Here is a 17278-nt window from a genome sequence, read left to right on the forward strand (position 1 = left end):
TCAGTCGTTAAGCGTCTGCCTTCGGCTCGGGTCATGATTCCAGGGTCCTGGGATCGAGCCCCTCATCGGGCTCCCTGCTCCGCGGGAAGCCTGCTTCTCCCTCTCCCACTCCCCCTGCTTGTGTTCCCTCTCTTGCTGTGTCTCTCTCTGTCAAATAAATAAATAAAATCTTAAAAAAAAAAAGAAAAAGATAGCTCAATGAATTCACCCATTTTACACTCAGAAAACAGAATTTACCTTAACTAAAAACTTTAGAAATATTGAGTTTAAATTACTTAAAATTAGGCTTGAAGTTATACTAGTCATATTATACTGACTCTAGCATCCAAAATATAAGATTATAAAACATACATCGACAAAATATAGTCTTTTATAAAGCAAATCACACTGAAGTTCTCTCTCTTCTGATTTCCAGTTGGGTTCCAATAGCCCCTAGATTGCTTTCCTTCCTTAAACAAACCAAAAAACACCATTGCTTCAAATGATACAATTTAGAATTCTCCATGCAAAAAAAAAAAAAAAAAAAAAAAGCCAGGTACCTTCAACACATAAATAGTTCAGTGTTTCACAGCACTGAATATGCATTCATCAAAAAAGTGTCATTTGAAGAATTTGCTTTTCCTGACCAACTTTTTGAGAAAGTCCACAGGAGAAGCAGTGCTCCTATTTCCCCCTAAATCACAGAATCAAAATTCTAGTAATTATTTGTAGCTCATTAGTCTTTTCTTATACCTACGGTCGCAATGATCCTAGAAGTTAGACAGAAGACCAACTTACAATTATTGCTGTAAGTGCTCAGATCACTGTGGGTGCTGGTAATAGAGGAGGTGCTTCCCGTCCTCCTCAGCGCAGAACTTTTCAAAGACGCTTTGCATTTAGGAAGTGGTCTAAGCAAATTCACTCGAGATGGCTGTGCATTTTTCGAGGATGTAGGTTTTCCTTGGGATTAAAGAAAAAAAAAGTTTCTACTTTATTTTGAAAGCTTTAAGCTTAAAAACCTCATCTCCTGCACTAACTACTGAGTCAAAATACAAACTGAATATTCAGAATCATGCAATCTTCACGTAGACGTGTTTTTTGTATTTTTGATGACTTAGAGGCAGAAGAGCTGAGGCAATGATGAGACCATCAGGATATGTGAAGGGTAGCTGTAAGCTGTAAGCTGGAGTAATTAACTCAGGTCTTGTGTAACAAAGAGACAGATCAAAACAGCCATGTGACACAGGGGCTTCGGGCAAAGTTAAGAATCAAAGCTCTGACTTCCGCTCATACTGTTGATTAAAAAGTAAACAAACTAGTCCATTCACACACTAGGCTATCACATTAAAAAAACAGATGAAAATTTAAAAGCCAAACAGAAAGAATAATTCAATTTGAGGAGGAAAAAAATTCATTTAAAAAATGCCTAATGCTTGCCACCAGGTGGCACTGGATTATTTTTTTCACCTCTTCATCTTGACTCCTTTGCCAAACTAAAATGGTCTTCAAACTTCTCTTGCTGCAAGTGTTCCCATTTAGCAATGAAATATGTATGCTTCATAATCTCTGGCACATTTGAAATCACACAGTCCTGATGCTCACACCTGCTACCTGATTATGGGCATTTCCCAAGTTCAATCCTTACAACTTTCTTCATACACCTCTCTCTTGCAGAATCTTCTTCATTTATTTTACTCTAACCCTTACCCATTTGGATGAATCCCAAATTCTCACTTGCAGACTTATCCTCTTTCTGAATACCAATGCCACTCACATTTTAAATTCTTTGCTGAATGTTTCAATTTCGACACTTCGAAACCCTCCTCCCTTATGCTAATTATAAATCCATTTTTCCTTTTTCCCAGCCTCAAAACATCGGAATTGTCCCCACATCCCCATATAATCTAACATGAAGACTCTCAATACTAAGGGTATTACACCACTGAAAAATATGAAGAGCTGAAAAAAGAACTCACTCGAAAACGATGGTGTCCTATATCCCTAATGGCCCCATAAGTGAGTGAAGTAATATTTCTGGGAAGTGAGGCTCATCGCTTTGCAGGAGTTGAGTGATTCTGTTCATAAAATTTTCATCTTAATAAAGAAAAACGAGGGGCGCCTGGGTGACTCAGTCAGTTAAGTGTCTGCCTTCCACTCAGGTCATGATCCCAGGATTCTGGGATCGAGCCCCGCATGAGGTAGCCGGCTGAGTGGGGAGTCTGCTTCTCCCTCTGCCCACCCCCAATCCCCACTCATCCTCTTTCTCTCGCTCATATAAATAAATAAAATCTTTAAAAAAAAAAAATAAAGAAAAATGAGGTTAAGCTCCTTAGATCTGGCATTTAAAATCACCCACATTAAAGTTCGACCTATTTCCAGCTTTATCTTTGTACTTGTTAACTGTAAAACTCAAACTTCCAGTTATGTTTATTCCCCAAAGACGAGTTTATTCGGGAAGAGGCGAGGGCAGCGGGAAACCGGGAAGGCTGTTACAAATACAAAGTCCCCTGGAGTAAACTGCGAGCTGGAAGTATAGTGGCTTTTCATTGGCTGAGTTGTGACGGCGTCTGATTGGCTGGGTTGTGGTGGGGGGGCGGGGAGGAGGGAGACTTCCTTCCGCCTGCCGGGATGATCAAGGAGCCTCTGCTTGCAAGTTCGTCTTTTTGTTGGTCCTGCTCCAGACGGACTGGTTGTAGGGCAGGAGAGGTCCCCCTGCCCAGCCTTCCAATTTCATTTTAGTGAGGCTTCCCATTGCTTATTTTCACACGCGGTTCTTTTACACTGGTGTGTGCTCTGCTCGCGTGAACATAGTTTCCTCTCTGACACCCGGAAGTACTATTCTAATTCATGAGGCACATCGCTTCTTTTCAAAGACCTCTTCTTCCGCTCAATCCAAATCCTACAAATCCTCTTCACCCCCTTATAGTTTGCCTCAACAACTGTATTAGACTCCTAAAGTGCTGTCCTTCCACCCTTTCCAAGTCCATCATGTTGATCCCCCGAACATGAAAAAAAAAAAAAAAAAGGTCATGACCCAGTCTCAAATTTGTGATTCCCCATTATCTATAGGATGATCTTATTTTTAATCCCCTTAATATTTAATTTTAAAGGTGTGAATGGCAGTCCTAGGACTGATTCCGATCAACCTCTCCCCCGTGATGCTTTGCCATGCTCTCATCCCTACACACACACACCCCTTACTTTTAGTTTTCCAGGCCTTTTTACTCTATTCTTCTGCTTATGTCCATCTTTGCGAATGAACTAGCCTCTTTTCCATCTAGTCCCCTATCTTGCCTGGTGAATACAAAGCTGACCGTTCTTTCAAATTCTTGCCACTCATTTGCAGCCCCTACCCCAGATCTACTGAATCACAACCTCCATTTTAACAAAATCTCCTGGTGATTCGAATACACGTAAGCATGAGAAGCACTGTTGAGAATCAGAACTTCCCTGCTCCTGCCAGGGCACCCTCCCATGTGTGCCATGGGCCACGCCCCCTTCACCACACCCACACCTGCTTCCAGGACAGCATCTGTTTCAGTAGGGCTCTCGGGCTCCTCTAAGGTTCCTGAGAACAGGAAGAGAACCTGATTCCATTCTGCCCCTCACACCCCAGCCAAGTGTCTAGCATGGAGTGAGATTTAATAAATGTTTGCGGAATGAATTTTTATTGTAAGGCCAAGAGGAAAGTGTGGGAAACGGGGAGAGGTTGGTGGAAGGGGACAAACTTTCAGCTGTGAGAAGAATAAGGTCTGGGGAACTAATGTAAAATGGTGACTATAGTTGATAAGACTGTTAGATCACTGGAATTTGCTAAGAGTTGAACTTAAATGTCCTCAAAAAAAAGAGAAATATGTGAGGTGAGGGATATGTTAATTAACTCCATAACTAAAATCATTCTATAATTTATATCAAATCACCACAATGTACACTTTAAATGTCAATTTAGATCTCAATCAAGTTGGAAAAAAATAGATGTAGAATTATACAGATGATAGTAATAGCTATTAATTTTTTTTTTCCCAAAGGCCAGGAGTAAATAAATTTTGATAATGCCTTCTCTCATCTTCACTGAAGCATTAAACACTTAATTTTTATAAGCTTATTTGTCCTTTGTTAATATTAAGGGACTCTTCAAACAGTCTCTTAACTAGATAAAAGGAGACAAATATTTGAATATCTATTACTTGCTAATTATTATAAGGACTATAAAGAAAAATGTCTCCTTTTAAACTTACATTTAGCCACCAGTTTTACTTGCTTTTGGAGGTACAGAAAAACTGATCTTTTAGAATATACAGTTACTAAATTATGGCCCCTTGACAGAAAAAAACATAATGAGTCCTCATCATCCTCGGAAACAATGAGCAAGGTTGAGCAAGTAACAGATGAGTATTTCTGGGCTACAGCCACAGTACGGTCAAGGCTAAACAAGTTTGGAAACTCAACTTGTTTTTCAGAAAGGGATGTTTCATAGCATTGTTTCTGACAGCATCGTGGGTTTACAGACACTTCTCAGTGTGCCTCAGAATTACTACAGACCTGCACCCTCTCTGATTCCAACATACAGCCAGGCACCAGAAGCAAGGTCACCCTGCCAGCTTATCTGTGATTGCCATGACCTGCCCTACCCCATTCACAAGGGAGCCCCACCCTCCCTCCACGAAATGGCAACTTGTAGTTCCTAGCAAAAGTCCTCCCCATTTGACCATCAGTCTGACTCCTGGGCATTGAGGGTACTGAACAAAGCCTCCTTCACCACAGAATTAACTCCTTTGAAACTCAGCACTGCCATTACTATTCCCAGCTCACAGATGAGAGAGCTACTTGGGTGATTAAATGGCTTCCTCGGGTCACACACCTAAGCAATAACAGTGATGCCGGGAAGTCAGGCAACCTACCACCAGCCCAGAGTTCCCTCTACTGGGCTGCAGAACAGAAGCATCAGGTGAAGGAAAGCAGCATCAGGCTGGAGGCCACCTGAGCTCCTCCTTTTAGAAGGGGGCTCGCCTAGTGCAATGGTAAACACAGTGGAGATACAACCAAGGTATTCCACTGTTCCACCAACAGTCCTCATGTTTAACTGAAGAGCAAAGTTGACCTCAAGTACCCATAATTGGACTTCATATAAAGAAGCAGTAAACCATATACATCATAACCAATAGGAAAAGTAAGACATGGCAATATTGGGCTGAAAGACTGAGTAACCTGAGAACCAAATTCTTAAATAAGGAAATCCTTATAGGACCGCTCTTACAGTTCTGAGGGGTAGTATTTACCCGTTCGCTTCACAGCATGTAACCTATCCCAGACGTAAACCATCAAGATTTAAGATCTATCTGCAGATGCATTACTGGCCTCAGTGGTTTATTTTAAGCTTATGCCGTTAGCAGAATCTTACACAGAGACAACAGATTTGTTTTGACCCTGTAATTATTACCATCTTTTGTCTAGGGAAAACATGGAAGGAATAGCATTTGCACTTAGCCTTAGATAGTAACACACAGAGAGTCTACTGAGTTTGAAGTATGGCTTCATCAACAAGCAATGTACTCGGATACCCACCTTGGAAAATCCAATTAAATGTACTTTAGTTACAGAACATCATTAAGGAATGCCTTGTAAAACTAAAAATCTAATAAAATGATGTATTATGTGGAAAAAATATATTAATATTACCCTCTTTTTTTAAGCTCATACTTACCTATATACTGAAAAATTCTATAAGATATACCAGAATTTTATGAGGTTGTTATGAAATGTAGCAAAGTGGGACATAAAGGAACAATGAGGGAAAAAGGCAGAAATGGGCAATTTTCCCTTCACCCTTTATATGCTTTTTCCCCTTTATATGCTTATTATTCCATGTGAATTTTTTTATAATAAGCATATTTTATCATAAAAGCTAACATAAAACATCAAAACACTAATAGATACTATTAAAGTCACTGGAGTCAAATATTTAATCAGATAAAGATGTTCAAAACAGATAAAGAAACTAAGAAAGATGTTCAAAACAGATAAAGAAACCAAGAAAGGATAAAGTGGATCAACAATTAAATAGATTCTAATCATTTTTATTCCTGTGCCTCTGCAAACATTAGGTATTCTTCAATCCTTTTAATTTTACTAAGAAAAACAACAACACAGAAATCAATGGCTTAACTGATGCTTTTATATAGTTATGATGAAAACAGTCCCTTTGCTACTAGAAAGTTCTTCATGAGACCATAATGGTGTGTTCCTAGGACTGGAAATGAAAGCTGAAGAATGAACTCCTGAATGATACTCCTTTGTTCTGACACTTATGTTAAAGGATTCATTGGCCAGGAGAAAGTTCCCAGGGCATTCACAGGTATGTAGTGATCTCTCTTGGCTCCGGCCTGGCCTCCCCTGTTCCTCAAGGAAAGGCTGGGAAAGCAGGTAAGTCCCACAAGCTCGCAAAACGCCTTCAAAGTAATGAGAGCAGTTTCCCAGGCCACAGAAACATCAACTCGTCAAAGCTAGTTCTTCTCTCTGAACTCTCAACCAGACCAGGATAAATTGAGCTATAACATGTTTTTCATGAGATTATTCCACATTGAACAAAACGAGCTGCTCTTCTTTAAATTTGATGAAATTAAAGTGTTCTGAAGAAGTTTCACGGAGTTGACAAAAAACCCCCACAAAACAACAACACTTGATCTTAGCCAAAAGGACGAAAAAGCTCCCCCCCACCGCCATAAAACCTTAACTACTATTTTACCTTTATTAGAAGACACAGATCATCTTAATAAAAATCTAGACAACGGATTCCCAGGAGGGGTTATGCTACACAAGTATTTACTTGCCTCCATAGTAAGGTAACTGCAAAGTAAGGTAATCACAAAGCACAAATGTATAGGGTGCTAGAAACACCTGACATTCTACTATAGAAACCGCTGCCAAATGTTTTCAGTAATTATTATGAACACTAGAGAATACGTAGTATCTCATTAAAAATTTTTTAATAGGATTGTGGTTTGTGTGGCTTACTAGGTGTGCAGGCGTCATGGGGAAGAAAAAGATGAGGCTGGAGAGGTAGCTAGTTCACTGTTCAGGATGGCATGAAATGCCAGGCTAAGAACATCAGCCCTTAAGTGTTGCGGGGGGAGGGGGTGTCGTGGGAAGATGGAGAAGGCGGGGGACTGCAGCTTTCTTGGCATTGGCCCCCCCCGGATTTGGTCAAGGGGTGGCAGTATGCATAAGTGACCAGCGAGCGACCAGCAGGGTAGAGTTCGCAATCAAGTTTGAAATCGGAGAAGAGCTTAGGAGGCTAGTGCACTTTCCAGCGCTAGAGGCCGTGAGGATTTTCGCTGGACAAGAAAACAACTACTGAGGCCAGTCTGGAATACAGACGTTGCACATTCATTTATACAGCTCAAAATATAAATTATTGTGTTTTATAAAATATAATAAGCATCAATAAGGCAGGGCCCTTAACTAGTCAGGAAGAGAATGCCAATCTGACATAGTTAAAATACATGAGAGTATGTTACAGCTATGATTATAACTTGGGTTCTTGTAGCACAACTCTATAGAGAAGGTGACCTTTATGTTAATTATCTACAGTAGCTGGGAATTATTATAAAGCTAACATAAGTCTACCCAAAGGGATAAAAAAAATTAATGGTAAGTTATGGGAGAAATAAATTATACTCCAAACTGTGGCTGCAGGTTCATTTTTACTTAACCCAAAAGGACCAACTTTTCTCATTAATACTAATGTAGATGTTAGAAAATTTAGCTTCAACATATAGCGTTATTATCTAAAAACTATGTAAATAAACCTGATAAGCTGCTAACAAAATCAATACTGTAAAACAATCAACAGCTTTTCGATGTAGCAGGAAAAAACAGAAAAAAGATCTTTTACTTTAGCAATAAAAAGTAGTTGCACATGGAGACATGGACATGCATACACTATTTCTATAAATCAAAAAGTGCTGATATTATGGAAAAAAATTTTAAGTGAGGAACATAAAGGATTTGAATAAGTAAGTATACATGTTAATTCTTCCCTGAATTAATATATTAATTGAATGGTATTCCCATCTAAATCCACATGTGATTATTTTAAAGTGGGATTTGGGAGAACTTTTAAAAAACAATTTAGTGTAGAGTAACTAAGAATAGCCAAAAATTCAGGAACATAAACATGAGATGACTACAGCTGAAGAACAGAAAACTCTGATTAAAAAAAAAAATGGGCAAAGTACTTGAATAGACCTTTCTCCAAAGAAAATACATAATGGCCAACAACACACGAAAAGATGTTCAACATCATTAGTCATTAGGGAAATGCAGATTGACGCTACAGTAAGATACCACATCACCCCCATTAGAATGGCTATTATAGAAACAAAAGAGAAAATAACAAGTGTTGGCTAGGATGTGAACAACTTGGAACCCCGTGCATTGCTGGTAGAAAGTAAAATGGTGCGGTTACTCCAGAAAATGGTATGGCCGCCCCCCCCCCCCCCCAAAATAAAAATAGACTAGCATACAATCTACTAATTCCACTTCTGGGTATATACCCAAAATAAATGAAAGGAGGATCTTTGTACACCCATGTCCATATGGTATTTGTACACCGATGCTATAATGCTATTCATAATAACCAAAAGGTAGAAGCAACCCAAGGTGTCCATTGACAGATGAATGGATATACAATATGTGGCACATACATACTATGAAATATTATTCCATCCTAAGAAGGAAGGAAATTCTGACACATGCTGCACCATGGACGAAACCTGAAGACATTCCATAAGCCACTCACAAAAGGACAAATATTGCATGACTCTTCTTACGTGAGGTACCTAGAGTAGTCAAATTCAGAGACAGACAGTAGAATGGTGGTTGCCGGGGGCTGGGGGGATGGAGAGTGGGGAGTTAGTGTTTAATGGATCAAGAATTTCAGTTGGGGAAGATAAAAAGTCCTGGAGATGGGATGATGGTGACTCTTGTACAACAAAAGGAATCTATTTTATACCACTGAACCACACGCTTAAAAAATGGTTAAAATGGTAAATTTTATATAACATATTTATCACAATAAAAAAAGTTCAATAAGAAGGAAGTTGTGCTATTAGTTACTATAGGATATTATAAAATAAAAATAGTCTATTATTGGCATAAAACTATATGGACAGATATATGAACTGGTGTATAAATCCCAGAAATATAAAAATTCAGAATACGGTAAGGGAAATTTTTTTCAGATAAGACATTTATTTGTGGTATGAAAATAACTGAATTAAAAAAAATAAAATTTGAGAAGCATTATGTATGATGTAGTGATTAAAAGTGGACAATCCAGAGCCAGACTGCCTAGGTTTTAAACCCAGCTCCAGGGGCGCCTGGGTGGCTCAGTTGTTAGGCGTCTGCCTTCGGCTCAGGTCATGATCCCAGGGTCCTGGGATCGAGCCCCGCATTGGGCTCCCTGTTCCGCGGGACGCCTGCTTCTCCCTCTCCCACTCCCCCCGCTTGTGTCCCCCTCTTGCTGTCTCTGTCAAATAAATAAAATCTTTAAAAATAAATAAATAAATAAACTCAGCTCCAGCACACACTGGCTGTTGAGCAGGTTACTTAGCCTCTCGGTGCCTGTATTTTTCATATGAAACAATGGGTGTGATTACAGGGATACTTATTTTATACCTTCTTTTAACGGTTAAGTAAGTTTTCATTTTTAACATGCTTAGAATAGTATCTGGCACATCTTAAGTTACCTAAAGATTCACCACTAGTCCTACCATACACACATACAAACACACGCACACACACCACAAACTAATAAAATTGGATTATAAAGGGTTTAGGACAAAACCAGACAAATTAACCATAATAACTAAATATAGATCAGTCTCTTTCAGTAGAGAAGGTCTTGTCCCGCATAAAAACATAGGAAAATTAAAGGAAAACATGTATTTGAAAATATAAAAACTGGAAAAATTTTTAAAAATCACCATATACAAAAAGGCAAATAATGAAACCCAAGACAAAGGACAATGAACAATATCAAATCAACAAAGAATTGTATGGCTCAAAACGTAAGGGAGCAAAAGCACTTAACAAAACAGTAAATAAAAATAATCAATAAAATTTTTTAAAATGTTTAAACTTATTGTGTCTAGCATCTTTCCTGGCTCCCTAACTGTCATCCCTAATCCCCATTTCCATTGCTAACACACTACAGAAAGACTGAAAAAGCCTAATGCTTGCATGCCCAGTCTTTCTTCAAGTTGTAGTGACCATGCAACTTGGTCTGTGCCAGTAAGACTTAAAGACACGAGTGCTAGGGGGTAAGGTGCTGAACAGGAGGTTTCATTCCTGATAAAGGTAGACGCGCATGCCAGGAGAAAGCCTTGACTCTAGCATGCTGTCCTTCACCTTCAGCCTTTTACACATTAGCAGGAGGAACTGGCACTTGGATCTCTTAGTGACATTTTAACTGAAAAGTCACTGACAAAACAACATGCTGAGTCAAGAAGAGTGGAAAGACAGAAAGATGACCTTACTGAATCACCAAACCTAGACCAACCACCTCTAGACTTCCTGGTAAACACACAACCTTTGGTTTAAACCAAATGGCGGTCTTAACTACCATGTTCTCCTCTCTCAGCATCTGATGCAGTTGATTCCTCCTTGAAAGGTCTTCTTTACTTGGCTTCCAGAACAATGCTCTTGACTGACTTCCCTCCTACCCTCCTGGCTGTTTCTTCTTGGTCTCCTCTGTGATTCCTCCTCATCTCCCTAGCCCTTTAAAATTTAGGAGTACCCCAGAGGTATTTTGGAATACTCTAGGGAGTTCCCCAGTGGTGCCCTTGACCTGTTCTCTTCTGCACACTCTCTTGGTGGTTTTATCCAGTCTAGTGGCTTTAAATACCATCTAAATATTGATAAATCCCGGGGCGCCTGGGTGGCTCAGTTGGTTGGGCGACTGCCTTCAGCTCAGGTCATGATCCTGGAGTCCTGGGATCGAGTCCCGCATCGGGCTCCCTGCTCGGCAGGGGGTCTGCTTCTCCCTCTGCCCTCTTCCCTCTCGTGCTCTCTGTCTCTCATTCTCTCTCTCTCAAATAAATAAATAAAATCTTTAAAAAAAAAATAAATAAATACTGATAAATCCCAAATTTATATTCATAGACCAAACTTCTGTGCACTCTAGACTTCTGTATCCTACTTTCTACTCAACATCTTCACTTACAAATTATTCATCTCAACTTAATATCTCTACAGCTTAGTTCCTGATATCCATATCCTAATATCTGTACCACCACCATCCATCCCCATCTCAGTGGATGGCAACATTATCCTTCCATTGTTCACACCCAAAGTGTGTAGAGTCATCTCTGACTCCGCTCTTTTGCTCTCACTTCATCTAAGCAAATCCTGTCAGCTTCACTTTCAACACGCCTATCTAGAATCTGACTACCGTTCACACTGCCACAACCCTGGCCCAAGAAGCCACAATCTCCCGCCATGACTGTAGCAATGCTTCCTCACTGGTCTCCCTGAACCAGCCCTCACCCCCATTCAATGTATTTTCTACACAGGTATCAGAACAACTCTGTCAAAATTTAAGTTACTTTAGTTAAAAGCCAAAATCCTTAGGATTTTCAAGACTGTACATGATCTGGTTCTCTGCTACCTGTCAAACCTCACCGTCTGTTTCAACTTTTCCTCACCCCATTCCTTGCTTTCCTAGAGCACATCAGTAAAGCTCCACCGCAGCAGGGTCTTTCCACTTGCTCTCCACTCTGACTGGCACGGTTTTCCTCCAGATACTCCCATGACTGATGCCCTCCAGCCTTTACTCAAAAGCCACCTTTCCTTGGTCACACTAACCAAAATTTCTCTCTCACAAAACCCCCAACATTTCATATTCCCCTTCTCTGCATTAGTATGTCCCCCCTCTTTAGTACTTTAGATTATCAAGCATCCTATATATTGCCTGTCTCTCCCACCAGAATGTAACTTCAAGGAGGGCATGCTTTAATCTTGTATTCACTTCTGTACCTCAGGACTTTGATCCCTGAATCTATACTTATTCAATAAAGATCTGAGTGCCAAGCATATGCCAATTAAAATAAGATACCGTTTTTGCACTTTGTGCAACAGTAAATATTTGGAAAGAGTGTTAGCAATGTCAAAATACTGGCAAGAGTGTTGGAAAACACTTACGTACTCAGAGTAGCAGCACTGACTGTAGGCTGTTTCTGAAGGGCAATTTGGCAACATGTATCAGAAGTCTTAAAAATGCTCACACCCTCTGATTCCATCGAAAGGAATGTATCCAAAGGATTTATCTGACCAGCTCTTATACTCATGTACAAAGTTCTTCAGTGTAGAATTGTTTCACACACTATAAAAACAAAACAAAGGGGCGCCTGGGTGGCGTAGTCAGTTAAGTCTGACTCTTGGTTTCGGCTCAGGTCGTGATCTCAGGGTGGTGAGATTGAGCCCTTTATCAGGCTCTGTGCTCAGCATGGAGTCAGCTTGAGATGCTCTCTCCCTCTCCTCTGCCCTTCCCACTCGTGCTTGCTCTCTCGCTCTCTAAAATAAATCAATCTTTAAAAAAAAAAAAAAAAAAAACCTAATGTTCAAAGAAGTCTGAAGAAATACATGGCAGCACATTTCGATGATGAAATATTACAAGGTCGTTTAAAATCATGTTATTAAAGAATAAGAAGGTAAGAATCTAGGAAAGTAGGAACCACACCTTTTAAATGAAAAAGAAAATTCAATCAACTCATTAAGTGATTGTCTGTTAGGTGTGGGTTTCTGAAACAGTAGGAACTGTTTGCCTCCATTAAATATATTTAAGCACACATACATGAGAAAATGCAAAAAGAAAAGGCACTGAATAATTATTAATTGTGAAGTCAAAAACTATTTGGCATTGATGAGATTAAGGGGGATTTTTTTTTTTTCTTTTCCACTTTTCACTGAAAGGGTTATACTTTCAAAATAGCCTACTGGGGGAGGGAGGCACCTGGGTGGCTCAGTCAGTTAGTTGTCCTACTATTGGTTTAGGCTCAGGTCAGGATCTCAGGGTCGTGGGATCAAGCTCCATGTGGGATTCCACACTCAGTGGGGAGTCTGCTTGAGATTCTCTCCCCACCCCTTGCCTCTCCCTCACGCTTCCCCACACTCGTGTGCACACGCTCTCTCAAAAATAAATAAATCTTTTTAAAAAATAGCCTACTGGGAAGGGGGCAGCAGAAACCTGATGAGCTATCCAAATTAACTGGTTAATTTCAAGATCCAAGAGGGGTAAAATAAGGCTTACCTTGCCTGAGACCATGTTTCTCCCTTTCCTTTCCTGACATTCAGACACCCGGGCTCTGTCTGGACTTCTTCTGCCTGTTGGCTACCAGAACACCAATGGATTGTGTCCTAATTGCCCAACCACCCTCCTCTGCATTTCCAATTACCTTTACTGACTCAGTCTTCATTCTCTACATTCCATACTCTGAACCCCAACTGTCCCTTCATTTCTACTTCCTAGTATATCAGCTAGGTCCTAAAAATTACCTCGATCCAGATGTAGTCTTCTTAGTTGTAGTTCTAGGATCCTGATGGCAAAAATTAAATAGCAGAAAGCATCAACACTAAACCAAGACTGGTACCTACATTTGTAAAGGTGTACCTCAATCATATCATAGAATTACCTCTATTCTAGCAAAAAAGAGTTTCCGTAAACTTTGGTATTGGTAATCTTACCTTCTTCTGAAATCCTACAGCTTTTTTTTTTCCCTTAAAATATCCTAAGGACACGTGATGAGGGATGAACTCATCACCTCTCCTAGTTGACTGGTAATAGCTGAGGGCAAGCACGTCTTACTCATCCCATAATTCCTCTGGGTCTGAGTACGACTTGCACAGTATACACTCCTAAAATGTCAAGTGAATCAATTATCTTCCAGAACACAGTATTTCAGTAACCTTCTACATTTATGTACTGCCAAATGTGACTTTGAGAGTCCACGTTCTTGAGTTAGCAAAGACGAGGTCGTATTCATAGGGCACAAGAAACAACTCTGCATAACCAGCACCATTTGCTTAAACTCAAGAGTAAATGCGAAAATCAAGTCATGGTGGTACAGGTGAGTCACAACAAAAACAGCAAGTATTAAGAGGGTGGAATCTGACAGAGAAACAAGAACATCCCACAAAGCAACGTTCTTACAAGGACTTGAATTGCATAGAAGCCCAGTGTTCATGGTGATACTGTCCGTACCTGCCTCTCCAAGTGTGTTCACAACAAAATCAACTTCCACAGTCATGGCCCTGGGAACATGTGTCCCACAACTAAAGGTATAATAAACTCAAGATGTGGAAGAGTTGCATCCTTTCCCCAGCTGCCATACAAAGATGAACAAGGGTCTTCATAGGTCGTCAACAGGTTTATTTATCTGGTGGTGAAGGAGCTCACCTCGCACTCACAGGGCTCCTACCCACGGTGGGGAAAAGGCACATGGTGAGCATCCTGGCTCTTTAGAAGCCAAGGTTCATCAGCAGAGCTACTTTGAACAATGCGGTCACTGAGACTCAAAACTGGTCATCTTAAGTTTATTTCCTTCTCTAAGGTTACAAAAATACGCAAGTGAACAGATTTTGCACCAACTCCCTTCAAAGACATCACCAAACTTCAGCAAAGTGAGCTGGCAAAATACAAAGGAAGAAGCTACCCAGTCCATTATGCACAGCCGCTACTCTGACACTTGACTCTCAAAATTCCCTCTTTCATCTCTGAGTGGGTCCATACGGACACACTGCTGCATCCCCTCGATTTCTCAGACTTCCTCGCCTGTGCCCTGGATGCATTCCGATGCATCCAGGAGCTGACCGGCAGCTATCCCTGCAGCTTTGATCTTTATCAGCTCTTCTCCTACAGGCTTCCTTGCTCTCTACACATGTTGATGGTCTTAAACCCCAAACATCCACACACCCTTTGAGGGGCTTCTCGGTCCTTCGAATTCAACATGCCCCCAACAACACCCATCCGTCTCCTCCTGAGAACCTCTGCTCACTACTCTATTTCTCTGTCTCGCTTCATGGCCGCCCAACAAGCAAACTGAGGAGACATGGGACTGTTCGCCACCAACAGAAGCTGCCCAGACCCCCTTCCTCCAAAACATTTTTAATACTTTCACTCTGCTTCCTCTTCCCACACATGGTACAACTCTTATAAGTTTGTGTCTTGACTGACTGCGAGAGAACTGATCGACCTCAACCATACCTGGGGCTCATCCATCACTTACCCCAACACTCGGTCTGTTCGAGGCATGCCGACCTGCCCTCAGTGTTTCCACACGCACCATACCCTTTCATAACTCTCCACTTGCACCTTTGGGAATGCCAGCAACTTTCTATGTCTGGCAAACTTCTACAGGCACATTCCAAGGCCAGTTCAAATGTCATAGCTATTCTCCAGTCTGCCCTTAGGCCCAGTCAGGGGTGTTCCCTTCTCTGTGGACACACAGTACTTCACAGAAGTCTCCATTCAAATCAGGCCAGACAACATTTTTAAACACCTGTTGTGTAATAGGTACGCTGTGCTGAGCACCGAAAAATATAAAAATAACCAAGACCTGGACTCTCCTTATGGACCTCACAATTCAGGAGACAGACATGTACAAAAATAATCAGAGGACAGCATAGTAAGTGCAAAATATCACCGAGGCCAGGACAGGTCAGCTGCAGTTTTAAAAATGAAGAGTTTGCATTCAAATGATGGGTTTCAACACCCCTTTCCAGCTCAGCCCCCAGCGAGTGAGATCATGACAAGGGCCTATTATTTCATCATGTTTGTATTCTCCGAATCTCGTACATAGAGTGCCCGGCACATAGCAGGCTCTCAAAACTTTTCTTGAATTCATAAAGTAAGAGAAAAGCGCATAGTGACCCATGATGCCTCATGCATGGACATTCTAGAAAATAATCTTCTCCAGAATTACTTGCCAAGTGAGAAGAACTGAGTGGAATGCCCATAAAATGATTGAGAATGCAGTGATCATGTCAGGAAGGCATAAAACAGAAGACCCTTGTCTCCTAGGTGCCTGTAAGACCCCACTTGGTTGGCCTCATCCCTACTCGCTGGCTTCCCACCGCACACACTGGGCAGCTCCCTGTCCCTCAAGCACACCCCCCAACTCCCGCTCCGTGCTGCCTCACCTCCATCTTCGCACTTGCTGTAAGCTCTGCCCCCGGGAAGGCCTGTCATCTGATGTCTTAACGTCTCCCTCCTCCTGAGCCTTCAGGCACCGGCTCATCTGTCACCTGCTCAGCGAAGCCTTTCTCAACCACCTGATATTAAGATCGAACTCCCTTCACTGCCTTTCTCAGCATTTATCATCTTACATTCTCAGCATTCACTTAATTTTCTGAGGCGCCGGACTAGAATTTAAGCTCCGCAAGGGCAAGAACGTATCTGTCTTGTGCCTGTCTTCATTCCCAGCACAGGCAGGTACTCACCAGACACTTGTTAGGTGAGGAAGTCAGTGTGTCGGACTCCTGGGTGTATTTATGGAGGCTAAGAGCACAGAGACTGCTTGTTCTGTTTCCTGTCTCCACAAATTATGAACTGTGTCACTCTGTGCGAGTTACTTAAGGTTTTAAAACTTCAAATTCCTCATCTGCAGAAGTGGGAGGAGTATACCTATCTATACCTCATGAGTTGTGAAAGTAAATGAAATTAGGGATTTAGAAAACTTAGAACAGAGCATGACACATCACTGGTGCTCAAAAACATTACTATGGCTATTATTTTTATTCCAAGAAAACTTGAGATACCTTCTTTAAAAAGTGTTTTAATTACATGCAAATATAGAAGCATCAAAACCAACACGTTAAAGTTAGCTTTTAGAACAAGTTACTAGGGGATGATTTCTGGTTTTTAAGAATGTATCGCGAGTATCCTTCTCATAATTCTGCTAGCTATTTCTCTCAAACTCTCACCTAGAAAAGACTGAAGTGATATAAAAGTGAATCGAAATGATTTTCAAGTCCCTTTAACATGAAATAGACAAAATTAGCTTACAAAAACAACTATGGAAAAAACAACTTAGCAAGAAAGCTCAGAAACCTATAATGCTAGGCAAGTCATTACAAGTTTGGGATGTACTCCTGGTTTGAGAGGCATTTATTTTATTAACCCACAATAAACTGAATTAAAGCAAAGGTTTATCCTCTCGAAATGTTATTTTTCTTTCTCCAGAAAAACTAAAGACTATTTCTTTCATGAGGTCTTTCTTCAGGCTCTGGTATAATCAGACCA

General features: G+C 40.8%; 1 protein-coding gene across 3 annotated transcripts in view; it reads right to left on the reverse strand.

The window, feature by feature from the left end:
- The window catches only part of MTUS1 (microtubule associated scaffold protein 1), a 167825-nt gene that overhangs the window by 81366 nt on the left and 69181 nt on the right, over window positions 1–17278 (reverse strand). For 2 of the 3 annotated variants that reach the window (XM_035004151.1, XM_035004150.1), the window contains exon 4: window positions 778–939. The exons of the other annotated variant lie outside the window; for it this stretch is intronic. In XM_035004151.1, coding sequence (XP_034860042.1) covers window positions 778–939 — 162 coding nt within the window. The remainder of the gene's footprint in view (window positions 1–777; window positions 940–17278) is intronic. 3 annotated transcript variants of the gene reach the window in all.

Source organism: Mirounga leonina, unplaced genomic scaffold, assembly GCF_011800145.1.
Source record: "Mirounga leonina isolate KUSES-001 unplaced genomic scaffold, KU_Mleo_1.0 Mir_128, whole genome shotgun sequence".
NCBI classification, from domain to species: domain Eukaryota; kingdom Metazoa; phylum Chordata; class Mammalia; order Carnivora; family Phocidae; genus Mirounga; species Mirounga leonina.